Source organism: Otolemur garnettii, unplaced genomic scaffold (assembly GCF_000181295.1).
Source record: "Otolemur garnettii isolate 467f Iridium unplaced genomic scaffold, OtoGar3 scaffold00061, whole genome shotgun sequence".
Classification (NCBI taxonomy): domain Eukaryota; kingdom Metazoa; phylum Chordata; class Mammalia; order Primates; family Galagidae; genus Otolemur; species Otolemur garnettii.
This window is the reverse complement of record NW_003852456.1, coordinates 8,523,690-8,548,081: the sequence shown is the minus strand read 5'-3', so window position 1 is coordinate 8,548,081 and position 24,392 is coordinate 8,523,690. Positions and strand designations below refer to the sequence as shown.

Below are 24,392 nucleotides of genomic sequence, written 5' to 3'. Positions count from 1 at the left end.
AGCCTGTTTGGGGGTTCTTTATTTTGTTACAGTGGCCTATGTACATTTCTTCACGTTACTTTGGTGTTCCACAGCACAATGGGGTAACTATCATTAACAAGGATTTCTTACATATTAAAAAATAGCTAGAAGGTTTGAAATATTCCAGAACATAGAAATGACATGAGTTTGATATGACAGATAATCCTAATTACTCTGATTTGACCGTTATATATATTGTAGTCATGAATCAAAATATCATATTTACCCTATGAATATGTTCCATTATTATGTATAAATAACAAACACCATACTTTTTATTGCTGTAGATTTATAGTATGTTTTTAAATCAATAAATATGAGGCTTTACATTTATTCTTTTTTTTCCAAGATTGTTCTGATTATGTGGAGCCCTTTGGGATGCTGTGTGAATTGTAGCACTTTTTCAATTTCCATAGAAAATGTCATCGCTGTTTTAATGGGGATGGTATTAGCCTGTAAATTGCCTTGGTTAGTACGAATATTTTACCAAAATGAAGGCTCCAGATGTGTAACATGGGATGTCTTTCCATTTATTTTCATCTTTAATTTCTGTCCAGCATGTTTTGTAGTTTTCAGTGTATGAGAAAGTCTTTGCCTCTTTGGTTAAGTTTATTTCTAAGTATTTTTTTTTTCCTTTTTGATGTCATTTTAAATGGAATTGTATAGGTATGAATTCAATCCAGTTAAATCTGTTAAGTCTTGTTTTCTGACCTAACATGGGGTACACCCTGGTGAAAGTGCCAGGAGCACTTGAGAAAAATGTGTGTCCTTCTGCAATAGGGTGGAATATTCTGAACTGTCTCTCATATTCAGTTGGTGTATTTTGTGGCATTCGTCCCTGCTTCCTGTCTGAATATTCCAACCACCCACTGTTGAAAGTGACACCTTACACCACAATTGGGTTGCTGGGTTTCTTCCTCCTTTCAGGTCTATCAACATTTACAGAATGATATATTCCCTCCCTTGGTGTGGGCCTTCTCCCAACTACTCTGGGTTGTTCTCAGAGATGTCCACGTATCCCAACTATGCCAGTTCTGTCACAGGGTGCTCAGAAGGAGGTTAGACAGAAGTCAGTCCCTGGGGCACACTCTGAAAAGCCAGACAACAGGGTGCACGCTCCAGTCTTCTCTTCTCTTCTCCCAGGGCTGAGCACAGAGAGGCTGACGTGACTTACATGACGTTGGTCTTTCACCATCTCAATGTGGCTGTACTGGGCTTTGAGGTCACCCAAGGTAACTGCAACCTCAAGTAATTTCTGAAAAGTCATTAAGGTATTCATCTGGGTATCATTTTTAAACTGGTGTTTGCATGCAGGAGTATGGGCTGGGGCCACCATCTTGCTGATTTCATTCCTCCCAAATTCATATTTTATTTTATTAAAATGCATCTGTACTTCAAGTTTTGTCACATGTGCTGGGAGTACCATTGCAAATTATTGGTGATAATTATGACAACCACAAAACCTTTTGACTTTATCTTTTTGTTTTTTGACAGAGTCTCATTCTGTCACCCTGGGTAGAGTGCCATGGTGTCATTGCAACTCATAGCAACCTCAAACTCCTGGGCTGAAGAGATCCTCCTGCCTCAGCCTCCTGAGTAGCTGGAACTAACAGCACCTGCCACCATGCCTGTCTAGTTTTTCTATTTTTAGTAGACATGGGGTCTTGTTCTTGCTCAGGCTGGTCTTGAATTCTCAAGGGATCCACCTGCCTAGGCCTCTGAAGTGCTGGGATTACAGACATGAGCCACAGCACCCAGCCAGCTTTGCCTTTTCAATATTTCAACAGATTAATTGAAATAGAAATATTGAAATATTCTTCAGGGAAGAATACCTTTCTATGAATACCTGGCAGCAAATATTACAATACACTGGCCTAGTTGTGTGTTAATTTCCTATAGTTTCCCTAACAAATTGTCACAAACTCTGTGCCTTAAAACAACATACCAGGGACCACCTCAATGGTTTATCTCACAAGAGTACAAGTGAATCTTTCTAAAAGTAGAATATAAACGTCTTAACACAATAACTGAGAAAATTACATGAAGGCTACGTTAACCAGTTTGATGAAAATATTTCAAATTGTATATGAAAACACTGCACTGTACCCCATGATTGCATTAATGTACACAGCTATGATTTAATACTAATTTAAAAAATGGCTTTTCCTTTCTTATTGTTGTGGAAATCAGAAGTTTGAACTCACTTTCACTGGGTTAAAATCAATGGGCAGTGCCTCATTCCTTCAGCAACTCTAAGGCAAAGTTTCTTTGCACTTTTCTGCCTCTACCAAGGAAAGCATTTTCTGCTTTTCTTGGCTGGTGACAAGGCCAGCAGGTGGCATCTTATTTCAGTAGTCACCTTGGTTTCTATGGTCACATAGCTCTCTGCTTCTCCCCTTTTAGGACACTTGTGTTGGGACTTAGGACACATCTCTATGATCCAATAGGACCTCCTCACCTCAAAATGCTGAACTTAATCACAAACTCAAAGTCTATTTTACCATATAAAGTAAATATACAGGTTGTGTGTGGATACTGCTGGGGGTCATCACTCGGCCTGCCACAAGCTACAGATCTTATTGAAGTTGAACACTAACGTATTGACATTAAAATATTCTCCCTGAAGTTTTTGCTGTAACAATCGGAGGATGCATATATCCTAATAGTATGATCCAAAACCCATTATAAAATCTTAAATCATCAAAATATTTAAAAGATAATAAATAGGACTTCTCTGATTGACTTGATTGCCTCTGATTTATCACACAAGTATTCTTTTATCAATGGGTAAATATGAACTTAATAGAACAAAGAACTTCAAATGTCATGCTAATAAATGAAACTCTTATCTACATAAATATTAATTTTTATCACTGCTATGTCAACATGATGCATAGCTGATGATAAAATCACTGCTTCCAAGTCCAGTAAGGCTCAGATAGAGAATCATCAGAATTTCTACCTTTACTTCACTACTCTGGCTTTCCAAAGCGACAATCCACGTTACCCTACTTCTTTAGGGGCTAATGCCAGTACTTTGCCTCCTTTGTAAATGCAAACTTTCAAATCTGGGAACGTTTATATGCCAAACAGTTTCACTGCTTGTAAAAGCAATGTATATTCATTGTAGAGATCATTTTTAGAAAAGCAAAACAAAAAACACAGATTACTCACTGTCCATCCTACCTGCTTTTTTTTTTTTTAATATGAATTTCAGTTAATTCCAAAAAAGCTATGTTTAGAGGCCAGGAGCTGTGGCTCACCCCTGTAATCCCAGTACTCTGGGAGGCCGAGGTAGATGGATCTCCTGAGCTCAGGAATTCCAGACAACCCTGAGAAAAGTGAGACCTCTTCTCTACTAAAAATAGAAAAACTAGCAGGAGTGGTGGTGGCTCCTATAGTCCCAGTTACTTGGGAGGCTGGGGCAGGAGAATCACATGAGCCAAGGAGTTTGAGGTTGCCCTGAGCTATGAGGCCTGGACATTATCTATACCCAAAAAAAAAAAAAAAAAAAAAAAGGAATAAAAAAAACTATGTTTATCATATATTATTTTGAAAACTTCCCCTTTAGTTTGATATATTATGACTATTTTAAACTATTATCAAACTTATCTTGATCCTTTTTTAAGGTCATGACTCATTTTCTTATTTGGAGATATCTTAATATATTTCATCAATCCCCTCATTGTCTTCAGTGGTGGGAAGAGGATTGAGCCCCAAAGATGTTCACATTCTAAAATCTCCAGAAGTTGCAGACATGTTACCTTATGCAACAAAAGGGATTTGGCAGATGAGATTAAATCAATGATCTCGTTATGGGTAGACTATCCTGGATGATCTGGGTGGTTCCTAATGCATCACAAGAATCTTTACAAGTAAGAGACAGGAAGAGCAGGTCAAGTCCAACTCAGGGAGACATGTGAATGAAGGTCCTGCACTGCTGGGTTGGAGAGTGGAAGGGGAGTGTGAGCCAGGTAATGTGAGAGGCCTCTGGGAGCTTGAACAAGCAGGTGGATGGCTTCTCCTCAAGAACCTCCAGGTGGAGCACAATTCTGCCAACACCTTGATTTCAGCCCTTTTCAGTAAGCCCAGTCAGATCCATTTCCAACATATGCCTTCCAGTGCCATAAGAAAATAAATTGTGTTACCGTAAGTCATTCCATTATGACAATTTCTTGTACAGCAACAGCAAGAAGCAAATGCATCACCGTTACAAAGAGCATGATCAGAATGATGACTTTAGGTAGTCTTTGCCCAGTCTAGATTGTTTTCCTAGAATAAATTCCTAGAAAACTTTTAAGGTGCATATGGTCAAAACAGTTCCCAGAAAGTTTGTGCCAAGAAGTCCCCTTTTTCTTTGTTCCTAATGCCAGTTATAATCATTTCATTTTTCTGATAAATTAAGAGGTTAAAAATGGTCTTATTTTAAATTACTTTTCTTGGTTCTCTAGTGAGAATGAACATATATTTATGAGCTATTAATCTTTTACATTTTCATTGGCAAACCGGTTTTAATTTTTCCATTTCTTTTGTTAAATATTCTGTTGTTGACTTATCAATTCTTCATTTATTACTTATTAAGTAAGGTGCAAATATTTTCCTGTTTCCATGTACCTTTTAATGTTCTTTAAATAATAGTGGAAGCCCCTTCTCTCCATAATCATGGTCTTAACATATTTTTCTTCCAAACCTACGTTGGCTTATGTTCAAGCCAGGAGTATTATCTCCAAACATATGGTTCTCTCCCCTGCCTTATTCATCTGGATTTCCCATCTTTTGTTTCCCACTCACCCTTTCTGTTCCACCCATACCACTGAAACATAACTCTGCATGGGGAAATCCTACTACACAAGTAGTCCCAACCTTTTTTGGTACCAGAGGCCAGTTTTGTGGAAGATGATTTTTCCATGGATGGGGTGGGATGTGAGGAGCTTTAGGCCCAACTCTTAACAGGCTGTGGACAGGTACCAATGTAGGGACTACAGCCCACTACAGCTCTGAACCTTAAGGAAACTTTTGAATTTATCATTGGCACTAATGGTGCTTATCTTCCCTCTGTATTTTCACGAAAAATTGGTGGCAGGGAGAATATTTTAATTCATCTGGTAGCTACACAGGGCCTACATAGGAATTTAAGTAATTTGCATTTTTATTATTATTATTTCAGATTAATGTGAGGTCATAAACAATTAGGCTACAATGTTTGCATTTGTTAGGTAAAGTCCAGGTTGTAGCTGAGCCCCTCCCCCAGGAGGTATGCCATGTACCCTCACATTGCACCTGTTAAGGGAGAGCACACCTATCCCCACTTCTGCTGTCCCCTTCCCCCCACCTTGAATTTAATTGAGCTTTTCTGTTGTGTGAAAGTGTATTTGTTCCTCCACTGGCTTCATGTTAGTATTGAATATGAATCTGCAAAGGGTTGATAACTAGAATCTACAGAGAACTCAAATTAATCAACAAAAAAGGAGCAAACAATCCCATCTATCACTGAGCAAGAGACTTCAACAGAACCTTCTCTGAAGAGGACAGACAAATGGCCAACACACACACATGAAAAAAATGCTCATCATTCCTAATCATCAGAGAAATGCCAATCAAAACCACACTGAGATAGCACTCCAGTGAGAATAACTCACACTGCAAAGTCCCAAAGCTGCAAATGCTGGTGCAGATGTGGAGAGAAGGGAACACTTTTACACTGTTGGTGGGACTACAAACTAATACAGCCTCTTTGGAAAGAAGTATGGAGAATCCTCAAAGAATTTGAGTAATTTGAAATATGAAAAGATAATGTGGACATTCACTTGGATTCCAGTTAAAATGGATTCTTCCAATTCAAAATATGCCTTACTGGTTTCACAATTAACTTTTAATGTAACAGATCAAAGGTAAAAGTTCCAAATTAAGCATACAATCTCTGATATTCTTTTCTGAACACCCTCCACACTCACTATCTCTAGGGCTTTAGGAGAGTCCATCATATCCTAAACTTTATTGTCTAAATATCGAACAAAATCCTCATCAATTGTGGATTGATGCAGATAAGCATCATGCCATTTATTAAGTTAATGATTTCTTACAAACTTTTTATTCTGCAATTAAATTTAGCAATTTGGATGTAGCTTAAATATAGAAAATCTGTAGATTTTAAGGACATCTGTGGTGCCTTAAAATAATGCACAGTGCGAACATATTTTGTCCAGGGTAGGCTGAGACAAAACTAAAAAGAAAATGTCAGTTTTATCACATTAAAATATATCCATGAAATAATTTTCTTAAGGCTCTCCAAAAGCTAACATCCAAGAATTCAAAGCATTTTAATTGTATTGCAAATAGCTATTATCACTTGCACTCTCCCGAAGATCGAGTCATGTTATTTGGATGTAAGCATTGACAGCTATTAAATTTGGAAATTTACAATTACATCTGTGTTTAATTTGATGGAAATTGATAAACTCTATTATATGCTTAAAAGATTCAATTTAATAAATACTGTAAAATTTTCCAAACTAATTTGTCAGATGAAGTTATGCCAGGAAATATGTGACTTTTACTCACTATTAATTCTTCATTTCCATTTTTTGTTGACTTTGGTGAAGCTCTGACTTAATACCTCAGAATAAGGGACTATATTTTTGCAATAATTTCATTCTTCTAATGGCTAATCAGTCCCCCTCCTCTAATTACTATGCATGTGCAGATGGGGAGTGGATTTTTCCAATCTCACTTTCTTTATCATATTTCACATTTAAATCAATCTTTCTCAAAGTTTTAAGTGCCAATACATTTTAGATATATTTCAACTTTCCTTTTAATAATAATTCTACTATGCTCTCTGTCCAAGGATACATGCCTTCCATCCCCTAAAGTAGAGAATCCTTATTCTAATACTTGATAGAAAAATGTCACTTTGTTTTCCTTTCATCTTCATGAAAAATTAGTAACTTTAATAAGTAAAATAATAAATACAACAGGTGAAAAATAGTTTGTTCAAGACAATCTATCTATAACTGATGAAGTACAAAGAAATTTAGCAATGAGATGTATTTTTGATATTATAGTTGGAGGAAAGTTATCTTCCACCTAGATAGTCGTATGGGTTGATACCTTTCAAAATGTTGTCTTAGATTAGGATTTTAGGTCATAATTACATCAATATAACAGGAATTGCTCTGCACATGTCAGGATTGCAATTAACTTCTCATAGATAAAATAATAAGGGTAAAAAGCAATTACTTCCCTAGCTGCTAAGATTTATAAGTCTAACATCATCTTATTTCAGAAAAGCTGTATATGCATTAAGAATGCTTGAATGTATTTAGAATGTAAAAATAAAGGAGCAGGACAAACATTACAAACATGTAGTGTCAAGAAGTACAGCATAAAGACCGGAAGTTATCACACGTCACAACAGCTGGAATGTCTTAGGACACAAAGTTTATCATCAACTGGGATTCCAAAGAAATAGTACCAAATAAGCAATTTTCCTTTTGTGGGTATGACATCACTGACTAGGTCACCTGAATCAGCAATTTATTTGGAAATGAATTCTTTTCCAACTCAGTTCCAAACCCCGTTCTCTCTACCATCAAGTAATAAGAGACTGAAACTTCAACAGCAAACTTTCACTTACAGTTTAAAGCCTTTAAACTACTAAAGGAAAATGTGAGTTATTTTCTAAAAAAAAAAAAAAGTATTATTCGAACATCACCATAGTTTAGTGATGTCAGAAGTTGACATTTATAAGAGAAAAGCATAACTTTTGCAGAACAGCTGCTTAATTGCTTCTGATTTTTGCTTTTACAGAAGACATAAAGAACCTTTCCCAATATTTGTGCAATTTCTGGAAGGCAGTAAAAGTGGGATGATGTCATGTCCACAGTTGAGGTTTTTTTTTTTAACGAAGGCAGGAGCACCATGAGGTTTTGGTGATTTTTCCTAGAATTAGCCACAGGGTCCAGATTTGCTCTGTTCTATTCTATTGCAATGGCCTCTGCTCAAATTAGAAGAGCAAGAGAACTGCAAAAATTCCTCTTAATGATACCAGAATTTTGGACCTGGCATTCGAAGCATAGATTAAGCCCCGATTACATTGGCCCTACATCCTGTGCTAAATGCCTTGTGTTGGGGTAAAGGTCAGCACTCTTCTGAATCCTGTATACCCTAAGAGAATTTTTTCACGTACATTTCATCATATCACATAAGCCTAGACTTATTTACTTAGCACACAGCAATGTAGACGTACACACTCAAAATAAGAAGCAATACTGGAGCTACTTACATGGTAAAAACATCCAGTGTATCTCCAGCAGTCCTTGCCATCTCAAAGTACGTTTGCAGAATGTTGACAGTTCCAGAAAGGGCTTCATGACCACAACCACAGAACAGGGCAACACCCGCGTACAGCAGGATGGTGGCAATCAGAGAAGCGTAGGGAATGCCTCCCAGGCACTTAATACAACACTCAAAACACCCTGCAGAAGAAAAACAGGGGAGAGGTGAGAAATTTGTATGAATTATTCATCTAATTTGTTTTTGTTTTTGTTTTGAGACAGAGTCTCACTCTGTTCTCCTGGCTAGAGTGCTATGGCATCATCATAGCTCACAAGAACCTCAAACTTTTGGGCTCAAGTGATCCTCCTGCCTCAGCCTGCTAAGTAGCTGAGACACCATGCCCAGTTAGTTTTTCTATTTTTAGTAGAGATGACGTCTTGCTCTTCCTCAGGCTGGTCTGGAAGTCCTGAGCTCAAGTGATCCACCTGCCTCAGCCTCCCAGAATGCTGGGATTACAGGCGTGAGCCATCACGCCTGGCAAGAACATTACAATTCTTGTCTTCTAGCTGTTTTGAAATACATATAACTGCAATTTCCTACTGTGCTACCAAATACTAGAAGCTATTCCTTGTATTTAACTGTATTTTTGTACCTATTAACCAATTGTTCAAAGAGTGAGTTGAAATCTGCTGGTAAATTTTGAAAACTCAATTTAACAAACCTTGACCAATGAACTTTAAAAATATAAATACATAGAATAGACAATATCTGAATACATGGCATGTACTGAAAGATTATTTTTTACTCTTGTGCATTCAGATACTTATTATGTTACTTGTGTGGTAATTCATGTTTCTTGCTATTGGTCCATGATTTTAAAAAATGAGAAAGACACTGGCACAGTACAAAGGTAAGAGCAACAGACACGTAAACCAAAGTTATTTCATTGCTCTCATTATCTGTAATAAAGAGAGAAGAAGGGAATTTTCATCATATGGTTCTCATGAGGATCAAATGAGTCAAAATATAAAATAGTACCTGATATACAGTAACTACTCAATAAATGTTGGCTGCCATTGCTGGAGGTGATTTAGCCATTATCAGTACCAACTATTACTGTGCTGTCACATGGCTGTCAACACTTCTTTGACCACAGCAGTCAAGTTCCTTTTTGAAGTCTTGTCAACTAAGTCTTGTTGAAAGACAACAGTTAAGCATTTAGTCTGACCCATCAGAAAACCATGTTTACCATTCAGAATGTCAGAATTTTCTAGGTGATTACTAAATATCTTATAAGAAATTGACCAGAAATGCTTAAGTATAAAAGCTTTGCAATGAGAAATATTGATGAGATGGTTTGGGCCAGCCACTGAGGATGAAGGAAAATTTAGACAGCTAACAGGCTTAGAGTGTCCCGGAGGATGATGAGATCAGCCTCACACACACCCACTTCCATTCTGTCCACACACACCCCACCCCCACCCCCCTGCCCCATGGAACATCCTCATCCAGAGACCTCCTCCCACTTTCCTCTTTTTGGAAATTCTAGATCAAATCCCATTTTGTAAGGCTGAAGCCCCTCCCCGCACACACATAATAGATGATTTTTCTTTTTTCTTCAGAAACAAATAACAGAGAAGATTTAACAACAGATTGTTATTATTGTCTGTAAGTCACGGGAAGATCTGCTGACTCTTTATCTAGAAGTCATGCATGTACATGCAACACGCTAAGCAAAGTCCCTCTGTAAGTTTACTTTACATTTAGAGATCTAGTGGGCCTATTTTAGTGCTGCTCATTGAACTGGCCTTCGTGAGAATTATGCCCCATTTCACCTGCACCAGAGGAGCTTTACAAAAAGAGAGTCTGAACATTTCTGCACTTTAGTAGCTGTGGTTTGTATAGACGAAATCATTTCCTGAAATTCCTGTCCTCTCTCTCCCTCTCTCTCTTTCTAGCACATTCTCTCTCTCTCACAATGGGGAAGTAGAAAAGGTTAGAACAGCTTGAAACTTCATATAATAGGAAAAAATTCAAAAGCAGATGGCAGAGACCAAAGTGAGTAGTATCTGAATATCATTGAACACAGTCTAATGGGGTGGCAGAAAAATCTTTGGACTACTCTCTATCTCATGATGTTCCAATATTTACAACTCATTGATTATTTAAAAGTAACTTAAAAGAAATAAAATTAGTGGGGCAGTGGGCAGTGCCTGTGGCTCAAAGGAGTAGGGCACTGGCCCCATATATAGGAGGTGGCAGGTTTAAACCCAGCCCCAGCCAAAAACCGCAAAAAAAAAAAAAAAATTTGTACCAGTCCCAAGAAGAGCTACTCATAATTTTGATAAGCATATACCACATAGCCCCAGGAATTCCAAACCCCACTTGTGTATAATTTCTCACCCTTACTATTCTTGAAGCATTTGCTTGTGGTGAGGGGAGGTTTCTCCTACAGATAGGCATGTTTATAAAACTCCATCAGAACAGAGTAAGTTCATATATTTTAAAAAGAGTCCAAATACCAAATGCAAAGAGAGGAAAGAGTTCCCTTTGCTGGATGCTAAAGTGTATTAACTGAGTAAATATAAAATCACAGGAAGCACAAGAGCCTCAACTCATGGATAATCACCAAAACGACCACTGAGGACTTTGGGTTCACTTGATTACTAATGCAGACTCAGTTCTACCTATTTCCCATTTTCTCACACATGGATTGATTCCAGCCTTCATGTTGGGCTCTGCATCTGCTAGGGGAATGCTGGGGCCACTGCACAACAGCATCATATACAACTTCAATTGAATGGCAGCTTTCAATTTTACAAAAGCATAAGATAAATTCCAATACTACCTAACATCAAATTGACAACCCTTAGTTCATACACATTTCCAAATCACTTTAAGATCTCCAAGTGAAATGGAATTTATTTTAAGTCCTCACTTAAATGCTGCCATTTAAATCCCTCAGAATTATACTATTGCTATAGACAAATAAAAATTCTTTGAAACCTCCATCACTGCAAGGTCAAGCTAGAGTCTTGCAGTTTAAGACCTGAGTCTCCTCAAAACTTGAAGTACCTCACCACACATAAATCGGACTTGTAACGGGCTATAATCCTAATTACCACTACCCTTCCTCTTGCCTATTGGTTTTAAAAGAAGACTCAGAACTCCCATGTGGAGAAGCCGCAAATTATTTTAGTATTCCCTCCAGCTGCCAGAATCCCACGTACTTGCTGGCAGGGAAGCTTCCTTCCATCCACAGGGAGGACCAGACGTGGCAGAGCAGCAGTTTCGCCATAGCAACAAGGCCCTGGGCCCAGGACAGGCTCCTAACAACCATCCTTTCAGTCTGAGGATACCACTGCCCCCCACCCCAGCACCTCTTTGGTACTGAACTGCAAGTGAAAGCACTCTGTTAAATGGGTACTAGTGAAGGCACAATAAGTGGGATGAGTACTCACAATCTAGCAAAATGATCAAGGTTGCTTTGCACAGGAAACATTTTCCCATAGTGGAAATACTCTTAAGGATAATAGGGCCAGGTAGTGCCTGTGGCGCAAAGGAATAGGGTGCTGGCCCCATATACCAGAGGTGGCGGGTTCAAACCCAGCCCCAGCCAAAAACTAAGAAAAAAAAAAAAAGAAGAAGAAGAAGAAAAATAGGGCCATTAATTCTCCAATAAAGCTGATGGCTCAAATACAGAATACAGTATTTACATGTGACAGCCATTACCTATAGACACAAGCTTTTCTCATATCTGGTTTTTGGTACACTTTCACAAATTAAATGATACTCTTCCCTAAACTATGACATGAAGACAAACCATGAAAGAATCAGGAGATTTTCAATACACTGTCTGAGACATTAGAATTTGCCCAGTGTTTAGTGATGCTGGAGATGGACTTGTGATAATATAAACATTTTAAAGACGACAGAACATGGTACTCTACCAAGGGCAACAAAGTGAAACTCTGTCCCCAAACAAAAACAAAACAAAAAAACAAGCTCCTGAGCTATGTCAAATTTTTTTTTAAAAAAACAGAATGAGATGTTTAAAAAGATGGTAATCAACTAACTTCCATTTAAACATTGTGAAGTAAACATAATTGTGCTTTTGCTCACTCCACAAACTGCACCAAAATAAATAAAGGGAGAAGAATCCAAACCATGAGATAAAAACCATGCCACATAAACAGTGGGAGGTAAGATAACAAAATGGTTGATCCTGGAAAAGAGATTGGTGATCTCTTCATTGATCAATTGTTTTTAGTACTATTTACCAGAGAGGTGATTCTTTCTCCCCTGACCTCCAGTGTCACCGTTGTCATGATCAAGTACCCACAGAACTGTGGTTGGTTTGAGGGCCACCTCTTTTGTTGCATTGTTCTATCTTGTCTGTCCCTGGGCCATTACCAAATTGCTACCACGTAGTATGTCTTGATTTGTGGTGGAGAAATTCCCCCACTCAGTTCATCTTCCTCACACGTGTCACAGCTATTCATTGCCCTTTTACTTTACAAAATAAATTTTAGAGCCAGTTGGTCTGATCAAACAAATCAATTCATTGGGATTCTGATCGGTATTTTTATGTTGATGGTGTATTTAGAAACATCAATATTGTTTAGTTGATTCTGCGAATGATTTTGAGTTCATGGATTATTTTAAATATATGTTGATAATTACAATATCTGTGTCAACGTTGAGTTTTTTCATAATTTATTTATCTTTTGGTTAAATAAAATGCTGTGAAAAGCATAGAAGTAATGGGGGAAAAAGATATGTTTGTGTGTTCCTGATGTTAAAAATAATATTTGCCATGTTTTATAAGGTGGGACAATTAAGTTCTCATATGAATATTCATTGTTGAATAACTGTGGTCACTAAATGGCTAAGAGAAGCACTTTGAAGGTGGTCATAGTGACTGACGTTCAGCAATGAGGTATGCAGCACCTTTACTAGGATGAATTCGTGAACTTAATTGTCAGACCTTATACCATTAGTTGTGATTCTTACTGTGGTTTTGTTCATTAAAGACAGTCTCTATATTGGCTTGGTGCCTATTGTTCAGTGGTTAGGGTGCTGGACACATACACTGGGGCTGGTGGTTTCGAACCTGGCCCAGGCCTGCTAAATAACAATGACAACTGCAACAAAAAAATAGCTGGGCATTGTGGTGGGCTGAGGAGGCTGAGGCAAGAGAATCACTTAAGCCTAAGAGTTTGAGGTTGCTATGAGCTGTGACACCACGGCACTCTACCAAGGGCAACATAGTGAGAGACTCTGTCTCAAAAAAAAAAAAAATAGTCTGTTTTGTGAATTCTATAACATACTTCTTTCCCCATCTGGTACAATAATCTTGTGATTTTCTCCTTTTTATCTGACACTTCAATACATTTTTTAAAATCTTACATTAAACATGCATTCCTGAAAAATTCAATGGAGTCATACTGTATTTTTTAATAGATTGCTAAATTTGTCATGCTAACATGATTCAATACTTTTGCATTTATCCATCTATTCAACAAATAATAGTGGGCCTTCATCAGGGGTCAGGAACTCTACTGACTGCTGAAGTGTTGGAAGTAAGCAAGATCAACAAAAACCTCTGCTCTCCTTTAGAGATACTGACTATAAACAAGGCACTGAAATAATATAGGAAAGATAGTGAAAAGTGCCAGGAAGCAGGTCTGAACAGAGAAGTGTTGGAATGAGGGTGTCTGAGGGAAGAAGGTTTCAGACAGAGGGGAAATGAACACAAATGCCCAGAGGAATGTGTGTGCCTAGAGTATGTGAGGGAAATTTTAGAGACCAGCACTGGTAAGATAGATTGAGGTAGAAACAAAGGAATTATCATAAATATGAGGTTAAAAATATGAGTGAAGACATAAGAATCTCTCTGTTAATGAATGTGATTAACATCTAATTTTTGCTTTCTTGTTTTGGAATCAAGTTTATCCTAGCCTTATAAGTTGATCTCTCTATTCTATACCTTAGGAGTCTGCATAAAGTTGTAATATTTGGTAGAACAACCAGCAAAACTATGCATGCTGGTCATGTACTTTATGGGAATAATTTTAACTACTGGCCTAAGGTGTTAATGATAATAGAGGTGCTCTGTGGGTGAACATAGGGAAGTTAGGATTATGGGAATAGACTTAGATTGATAGAATATTGGAATGATTGTATGAAAGGCTGTGTGATCAGGGTCAGGTATGCAGAAGAATGGGAGAGGACATGAGCCTCCAAAAAGAACACACTCTACTGGGGGCTTCGTGAGACAGCTTGGCATGAACATCAAAGGACTTTAGGAAAAAGTCTGCAAGAGCCTGACTGGAGTCAGAAAGGACTCCAGGGAAAGGGTCCGCAGGAGCCTGGCTGGGAGCCTGAAAGGACTTGGGAAGCCATTTTAGGACAACACATGCAAGCTGACTCCTTAAAGCAAGAAAGATTAGTTCTTATGGGTGTGAGATAAGAGGATTCAGCTTTGTTCCTCCCAACTCCTAAAGATGAGTAAGGTGTTAACTAATCTAGCCCAAAGGAAACAAAGGATTAATTAGTTGGCATCCAGCTCCAAAGTCCATGCTCCCATTTCCCTTGTTTTCTATAATCCTGTTTGTGATTGATAAGTATCTTAAGGGTAAAAGTAGTAAAGTTTAAATAGCTAATAATAGTTATTCTGGGTGGGTAATCCAGATTTAGGGCTGGAGAAACTGCAGAGATGATATATGTTGTTGTTGCAAACACCCATTAACTAATCAAGAGAAATAATAAAAATTGAATGCATCCATAGTTTGAGGTCTTTGCTATCTCTCACATGAAGGGCGTAGACCTCACAGGCCCATTCTATAAATTCTATTCTGTTTCTATTGTCTTTCCTTATTTTCCTCATTCCCTTGTCACCATCAAGCATTGGGGACACTCATGTGTCATGTGGGGGCTGGTTCCCTACAGTACTACAGTTTTCTTCCTAGGTCAAAGTCAATGTGGATAGATATTTGTAAAATTAATATAAGATTTAAATTTTTTTCAGCCGTAGCTCAGTGGTTAGGGCACCAGACACATGCACTGGGGCTGGTGGGTTCAAACCTGGCCAGGGCCTGCTAAAACAAAAAAATAGCTGAGTGTTGTGGCAGGTACCTGTAGTCCCAACTAGTCAGGAGGATGAGGCAAGAGAATCACTTGAGCTCAAGAGTTTGAGGTTGCTGTGAGCTGTGAAGCCACAGCACCCTACTGAGGGTGCCAAAGTGAAACTCTGTCTCAATTTAAAAAAAAATAGATTTTTTCATGAAGTTGTATATAACTTTCTTTTATAATAATTCAAATTTATTCATCATCTGCACATTTTTTTCTTTTGTCTACCATGATGATTTTGATTTCCTTCTGTAGCTTTTCCTTCCTTTCCTCCTTCCTCCTTTTTCTTTCTCTTCTCCCTTCTTTCCTTTTCTCTTTGTTCCTCCTCTTTTTCTCTCCCTCCCTCCCTTCCTTCCTTCATTCCTTCAGTTCTTCCTTCCTTCTTACTTCTTAAAGAACATCAGTTAACATAGCTTGTGGTTTTAAACTCTTTGTCACTGCATTGAAATCTTGGCACTGTTTCTGATGCATTAGAACTATTCAAAAGATATTTAGTGATGTTATTAGTTATAGACCTTATATTTGGTTTAGTGATTTGTTCCAAATTTCTCAGAGTAATTCCTTCTTAATCCCTGTATTACACATATATCCTTGTTTATGAGCTTGTTTTAAAGGATCTTTGGCATTTAACATGATCTTATATGATGCTACATGGGTTCCATTTGCTGCTGAATCTGTACATCAGAATTGGCTAAAGCTCTTATAAACAGATGGGATCTCAACAGCTCCTGTGAGGGAGCTATAATTACACATCGGTAATTTCTCAAATGATTACTACTGACAATAGATACCACACACTTTGTGAAGCCTATTTATCAGGAAATTTTCAAAATGATGACATTTTCTTTAAAAAATGTTTTTATCACAGCCAGGCACAGTACCTCACACCTGCAATCTTAGCACTTTTGGAGGCCAAAGGGGGAGGATTACTAAATGCCAGGAGTCTGAGACCAGCCTGAGCAAGAGTGACATCCTGTCTTTACAAAAAAAAAATTTTTAAATAGTGTTTATTAATATTAATACTTAACATTCAGACATTCAGATAGTTTTTCTTTTTAGAAATGTTTCACTGATTATAGAATGGTCTGTACTGGTCAACATGACTCCGCAAGAATGTTTTGATTAATTAAACTTGTTTTCCCTAGGGCAGAAAAGTTAATTGCTTCAATGATGACTGGAACCATACTCTTCTGACTGTGATAAATAAGCCTCTAGGGGAAGGAAGAATCAGGTGGAGACATGTTCCTGATGTAATGTAAAATAATCCCTGGAAGAATAGAAGGTGGAACAACACAATGGCCTTAATTCCACACACCTGTGGGGTTTTAGTAGCCCAACACTTCTCTTGTTCAGACTATGTCTGGAGATCCAGCTAAATCCCCATCTCCTCCTATAACAAATAGGCTAATTAACATAAATGCTGTACTGTAGATATCTGCATGCTTGCCCTTTCATAATCTTCAGGCCTTTGCTCAAGATACAGCTCATTTATTTATTTATTTGTTTGTGTGATTGCTTGTGTTTTTTGAGTTACCCACTGCTGACTAACTGTGCTGTCCACAAAATGCCCTAGCTGTCCACAAAACAACAATCTGTTGCAATTTCTCACATTTTCATGAACTCCACTGCATGGTTTTCACTTAGAATCATCACCCAGGTGCATCCAGAACGTGAAAGACCTGTGGCCATCTGAAGGCTTTATTGAGCTAATGTCCTGGATGATTGCTTCCTTGTATGTGTGGCCCCTCAGCTAGCACACCTGGAGACACTGAGGATGTCCTAGCAATATCTTGCTTCATGTGGCCACTGCAAGTGGCTAGCAAAGCTCTTTAACAGAGAGCTGAGACAGAGCAGATGGCTCCCATGAGAGGAAGAGCTCCTGGAGAGAGCAGAAGTTGCCAAATCTCTTGAAGACGTAGTCAGAAATGGCAGAGCATAATTATGCCATCTTCCATTGGCAGCCCAGATTTAGTGGTGGGACTTGGGGGTGAAGAAGTTGACTCCAACCCTAGATGGGAGGTGTCATAGAGTTCGCTGCAATCATTAATCTGTCACAAGTCTAGTGTAAAATTGAGCGTTCCACTCCAAGAATTGTTGGTTTCTTTATTCATGACACTTAGTGGAGCCATCCAACATATTATTCATCCTATGTATTGACTTTGTCCCCTGTCAAATCCTACAGAACAGCACTTTACATTCGGCCTTGACTCCTGATGGGTCTTCTGATGCTTTGCCCATGCCAGCCTCCCTCCTCCTGGCAGTTTAAATGTCTCTTCCTTAACAAAGAATCCCCCTCACTGTGTATGAAAGAAGATCTTATTTTCAATATTAAAATGTCTAGTGGAAAGCGGTTGTTCATTAATGGTAAGGTAGAATTCCCTTGACCATTACAAATTCTAAAGCCTATTACTTCCTCAGAGAGGCTTAGTTTTTTAATTAGGCATTTTTCTGCATAATCCAGTCACTAGTGGTGAGAAAATGCACAGATTGCTAAAGTGTTTGCTTTACTTGGAATTTTATGACATAGTATAGCAGCACTGTTATTCAATGCCATTTCTATACATGTATATACAAAAGAGTAATAAAATAAAAGATAATTTGGCATTACTTAATAGTCTTTTTCAAGAAGAAAGAAAGAAGAGAGAATTTGTTGATAAAATAGATCCTCTAGGAAAAAGTTTGAACTATCCTGCTTTATATTAAAAAGATCTCAAATTTATGAGAATTACACAATTTAGCCTGCACATTTTATTCTTGATTAATATAGTGAACTATGAACTATATGAATTTTAAAAAATCTTGTGGCTGTAATAAAAGAGCTTCTAAAATTGTCAAGAATCCTCTGTGGAAATAAGGCATTCTGTGTTGTTAAATAAGTGTTACATGTTATATAATGAAGCAATATGGCATGTGAAGTTGTTTTGTAACTTGAAAAAGTATACAAAGTTTTGTAAAATTGCACCAATTGAATATAGCAATCTGTATTATAGAACAGATATCCCAATCTAGTGTTATAATGTTTAAATCACATGACCAAGGCATTTAAAGAATTTCTTTTTTATCTTTATGGTCAAGAAATTTTCTTAAAACAAAAATAACAACTGCAAACCCAGCAACAGCTTATATTATTGTGCCATATCTGTAGATTAGTTTTTATAAAATTAGTCTATATGCAATGTAAGTTTGGTTCTTACAATTAAATGGATTCATCAGAGAACCCTGAATTATTTATGAATCCCTTACACATAATTTAACTCATCAAAAATATTATCTCAATCTATATTTTACTATATCATTAGTTGGAAAACAATAAAAGAGGAAATAAAATTTTAAAAAACTAATCTTGAGAAAAAGAATTTACATTGTTAAATAAAATAGAACAAAACTGTAAAAACACATTGGTCAATATTTAAATCATCTTTCTTTCTCTCACCACAAATGTATAAATAGGAGGTTTCTTCAAACTCCACTATAAATAGGTACAAATGGAATTACCTGCTAGCACCCTCCTCTATATGATCAAATTATTTTAATAGAATTGGAACATATTTAAAATACCATTGAGGAATCCCAACCTATTTCTGAAAATAAAAATATAACTTTAAAACCTAGTGAGGATAAAATAACTATACAACTCCTGATTATGGATTCTAAGTTGTGAAAGAAAAAATTGGAAATTAAAATTTCTAATTCTCTTTCAAATGACAGGACAAACCACTTATAGAAAATTCAAATTCACTAAGACATTTAGAGATACAACCATCTTACTAAAAACATAATGATAGATTTTTAGTACAATCTGCCTTTTTAAAGCTTAGACATCATACCAAATCCAAAAAATTATTTTTTCAAACAAGCAGATCTTAAAACATGTCTATTTCATTGTAGCTACACCCTACCAAAGTTGGGGTTTGAGGCAAAATTTTAAGCTATATTCTGAACTATTTCCTATATAACAATGATATTTCAAAAGACATCTAAAATACAGAACAAAACAAATTGTCTCCTGATCGTCACATTGTGCTGTTTTACCCTAAATATTAGCAGAATGCTCAAAGTGGGTTATAAACAAATAGTCACAATCGTTAAGAGGAAAACTCTTTTCCATGGGCCTAAAGTGCTGTTGAAACTGAACTGTCTCGTGTATATTTGGAAATAGGGAGGTAGAAATGCCACTTTCCAAGCAGTTATCTTTTCTCTGGCATTGGAGATTTTAACAAGCTAAAACATACTTTCAGATCAAGAGAACAACATTGTTCTCTCTCTCCCTCTTCTTCCCACCTCCTCCCCTCTCTTTCACCAAAGGAGTCATTCACACATACTTTTCCTCTCAAGGCCAGGGAAATATGAATTCAAAACCCCTAATAAATCTTTTTAAATGTTGTACAGAAAACATCTATATTATTCGAGGCAAGCAATAAGCCTGTCGTTTTTGTGGCTTCTCTTTTGATCTGAGCGAGCACAAGGATTACCAAACACACAGGCACTGTTTTACAGGGTAGCAGTTTCCCCCCCTGGACTAACGTATCTCCTACCCCAAGTACTTAATGTCCTTTGCTCCTTTTGATCCTACCTCATAAGACAGAATGTGGGGGCTGGGGAGATAAGGGGGGTTTACAAAGCAGCCTATGAGCACATAATAACAGAATGTGCCTTTTAGCTGTTCTTGCTCTCTGCTCACCACAGGGCACATCCTTAAGAGGGATCAGCCTACGTGTGACATCCTGCACTTCACATCAACCTTTTTATTTCATGTTACTAATCCCCAGAATGTTATGAATACACACAAAGCTCATTTTCAGTTTCTGTCAGTCACCAGAAGGCTGCAAAGTGAGAATAGGAATTGCTCCACACATAACAGAAGAATGCCCGTAGAATATCTCAAGAGGCAGAGTATTAACTAAAACATTTGATCTTTACAATTTCTAGTTCACCTCCACACTATAGGGCAGCCCTCCTGCATTAGGGTTTACCTGTGATTACTAACCAGCTGTTGACATCCAGGACTAACTACATTTGATATCTCATTGTACATTCAGCATTTCATACAGAGTCTGTCTCAGAGACACACAAAGAGCTGAATAAAACCCCAAGGCCCTGTCATTTACATCCACTTTGTATTTTGTTGCTATTGTTGTTGCTTCAGTTATATCAAACACCGGAAGGAAAAGTTCACCCATCAGAACATCTGTCCATCAGTTTCAACATAGTGTCAACTTGAATTACATTGGAAAAAATTCATATTGGAATCACAGTGAGAGAATCAGAAGATGGAGCTGACTAATCTTCAGATGTAATTCATGGTGAAAAAAAGAAAAAAATAAGATAATCATTTCTGCATTTGACCATAACCAGCCATTGGTAAGGTAAAAAGAAAGACCCCATGGAATGTAGTTTTTTAATACCTAGCAGTTACTTGAACTTTTCTAGTGTGTTTCTTTTCTATTTTTTTAAAAAGCAAAATTCAATTAAAAACTCCATTGTGTGGTTATAAGGGTATGTAGTATTGCTGGGTTTATAAGCCTGACAGTCACTGTACCAACTTACCAGGCTAATATTTTCCTCAACTCCTCAAAAAGCCCTCAATTAAATAATTCCTAAGGATACCAATTACTACATAAATAACATTATTTGGACCTAAATCATGGAAGGCAATGTTCTATATTCTCCATAAAAAATTGTTCATATTTCCTGTGGCTTTGCTAGGTATACTATAGATATACAATAGGTATATAAATTTGATATTTGAACAAATTAAGATAAGTAAAAGGGTTAATTTTATCCAGTTTTCTGACAATGTTCATGTTAAGATTAAACTTGGAAGTGACAGAAATGAGAGTAAAGAATATTTAAACTGGTTTTGGTTCATGACAGTGAAAAACATATTACAGTGCTCTGATAATTATTACTATTTTCTTTTTGTTCTCTAATGTGACCAAGTTATAGGCAATAGCTTATGAAATTATGTTATTTACAATGTATACTATGTAAAACTTTGTCTTCACTGTGACAAATATCAATATTTTAAAAATCCTATCATTGTTTGTAGATAATTCTCCAGGATAAAAGGTTCATGGGAGCTCGAATGTTCTCTCATAATGAGACCTACGCTTCTCTGTTGTTTACTGCACAAAGATGACATATGTCTACCTTTATTTTCCTTTCACTTAAGAAATGACATGACTGGCCCAGTGCAATGTCTCACTCCTGTAACCCCAGCACTCTGGGAGGCTATGTCCTTGAGCTCAGGAGTTTGAGGTTGCTATGAACTACGATGATGGCCTGGCACTCTAGCCTGGGCAACAGACTAGGACTCTGTCTCAAAGCAAATTAATTTAATTTAATTTTAATTTAAACTACAAATATAGTCTAATTTGAGTTCTTTGAGGATTCTCCATACTGCTTTCCAAAAATATTGTATTAGTTTGCAGTCCCACCAGCAGTGTAAAAGTGTTCCCTTCTCTTCACATCCATGCAAGTATCTGCAGTTTTAAGAGTTTGTGATGTGGGTTATTCTCACTGGGCTTAGGCGATATTGCAGGGTAGTTTTGATGTACATTTTTCTGATAATTAAGGACAATAAGCATTTTTTCACATGTTTATTAGCCATTTGTCTGCCTTCTATAGAGAAGGTTCTATTCATCTCTTTTGCCCAGGGCTAAATGGGATTGTTGGGTCTTTTTTTCATTGATTAATTTGAGTTCCTGTTAGATCCTAGTTACCAAGCTTTTGTCTGATCTGTAACATGCAAATATCTCTTCCTATTCTGAAGGTTGTCTGTTTGCTCTGGTTATTGTCTCCTTAGCTGAACAGAAGCTTTTTAGTTTAATTAAGTCCCATTTGTTTATTTTTGTTGTCGTTGCTATTGCCACAGAAGTTTTCTTCATAAAATCTTTCCCCCAGGCTGATACTGTCAAGTGCTTTCCCCATACTTTCTTTGAGGATGTTTATTGCTTCATGCCTTAGATTTAAATCTTTTATCCATCTTGAGTCAATTTTTATAAATGGTAAGAGGTACAGGTCAAGTTTCAGTCTTTTTTTTTTTTTTTTTTTGCAGTTTTTGACTGAGGCTAGGTTTGAACCCATCACCTCTGGCATATGGGGCTGGTGCCCTACTCCTTTGAGCCACAGGCACTGCCTCAGTTTCAGTCTTTTACATGTGGTTATCCAGTTCTCTTTATTGAATAGGGATTTTTTTCCCCTCAGTCTATGTTCTTGTTTGGTTTATCAAAGATCAGGTGGCTGTAAGAAGTTTGTTTCATCTCATGGTTTTCTATTTGGTTCCAAATGTCATTGTCTCTATTTTTGTGCCAATACCATGCTGTGATCTCTATGGCCTTGTAGTATAGTCGAAAGTCAGTAGGGTGATATCCCTGGCTTCGTTTTTATTACTAAGGATTGCCTTGGCTATATGGTGCTTCTTCTGGGTTTTTATAAAGCAAAGAATGATTTTTTCCAAATCTTGGAAGTATGATGTTGGTATTTTAATGGGGATGGCATTGAATCTGCAGATTGCTATGGGTAGCATAGATATTTTAACAATGTTGATTCTTCTCAGCCATAAGCATGGTATATCTTCCAGTTGTTAATTTCTTCTACTATTTCTTTTCTTAGGGTTTCATAATTTTCTTTGTAGAAGTCCTTCACCTCTTTTATTAGGTATATTCCTAGGTATTTCTTTTTTTTTTTTTTCCAAGCTACTGTGAAGGGAATCATGACCTTTATTAGTTTCTTATCTTGGCTGTTTTTGGCATATACCAAGGCTATTGTGGACATCGATTTCATATTCTGAGACATTGCTGTATTTTTTGATCACTTCCAGGAGTCCTGTGGCTGAGTCTTTGGGGTTCTCTAAGTATAAGATCAGATCATTAGCAAAGAGCGAGAATTTGACCTCCTCTGCTCCCATTTGGAAACCCTTTATTTCCTTCTCTTGCCTGATTGTGTTGGCTAGAACTTCCAGCACTATGTTGAATAGTTGTGGTGATAGAGGACAATCTTGTTTAAAGACAATTTTAAAAAATAATAAATGTAGAGCAAATACATGAGTGGATGGCACTGACCTCCCCTGGACAGATAACAGAAGACAAATTTTGCATTTCCACAAAGTCTCACTATGTTGCCCTCAATAGAGTGCCATAGGATCACAGTTCACAGCAACCTCAAACTCTTGGGCTTAAGCAATCCTCTTGCCTTAGCCTCCCAAGCAGCAAGGACTACAGGCACCCACCACAATGCCCAGCTATTTTTTTGTTGTAGTTGCCATTGTTGTCTGGCAGGTCTGGGCCGGGTTCAAACCTGCCAGCCCCTGTGTATGTGGTCAGTGCCCTAGCTGCTGAGCTACAAGCACTAAGCCTCCACTCCTGTTTAAAAAGGAGAGAGCAATCCATGAATCCAAATGTCCTGAAATCATCCTTCTGATTTTTAAATAACCCCAGGCTGACAGTAACAATGACAGGACTTGCCAGGGCACCCATCATCTACAGAATCCAATGTAAGTGTTACCAAATGAAGAGGGTCTGGCCAACTGTTATTGTCTGTTAATATGTAGAGACGGGGATAGGTTTACTAAATTTTATTTGTAAGAAGGCCAGTGATTTTGAAGAACAGTAAGAGTAGCTTTTTAAAGACTGCTCTTTTTTTTATTTTTGAAATTACAGTTATATATACTAAAGTTTAAAGACTATACTAACCCTTATTTTAAATAATTAGTATAATTTAGTGATTTATTATGACATTTTAATTTAAAAGTTAATTTTCTAAATTAGTCCATTAAATTATTTAAGATAGGTTTCTTTAGGGTGGGAGCTAAATTTACAAAACAACAAGAATCGGAGACAAGATGTAAAGGTTGCTCAGGACCTAAACTGACCAAACCAGCTGTGTCATGTTGGCCCTGGCTTGACTGACTCTATCTTATTCTCACTACATGTGCTTTCATTAGGTGTTCTATACCTAAACCA

General features: G+C 37.2%; 1 protein-coding gene across 1 annotated transcript in view; it reads right to left on the bottom strand.

Moving 5' to 3' along the window:
* GPM6A (glycoprotein M6A) overlaps window positions 1-24,392 on the bottom strand; it is a 196,002-nt gene that overhangs the window by 19,525 nt on the left and 152,085 nt on the right. The window contains exon 2 of the mRNA XM_003792805.1: window positions 8,306-8,498. Within this exon, the coding sequence (XP_003792853.1) occupies window positions 8,306-8,498 (193 nt within the window). The remainder of the gene's footprint in view (window positions 1-8,305; window positions 8,499-24,392) is intronic.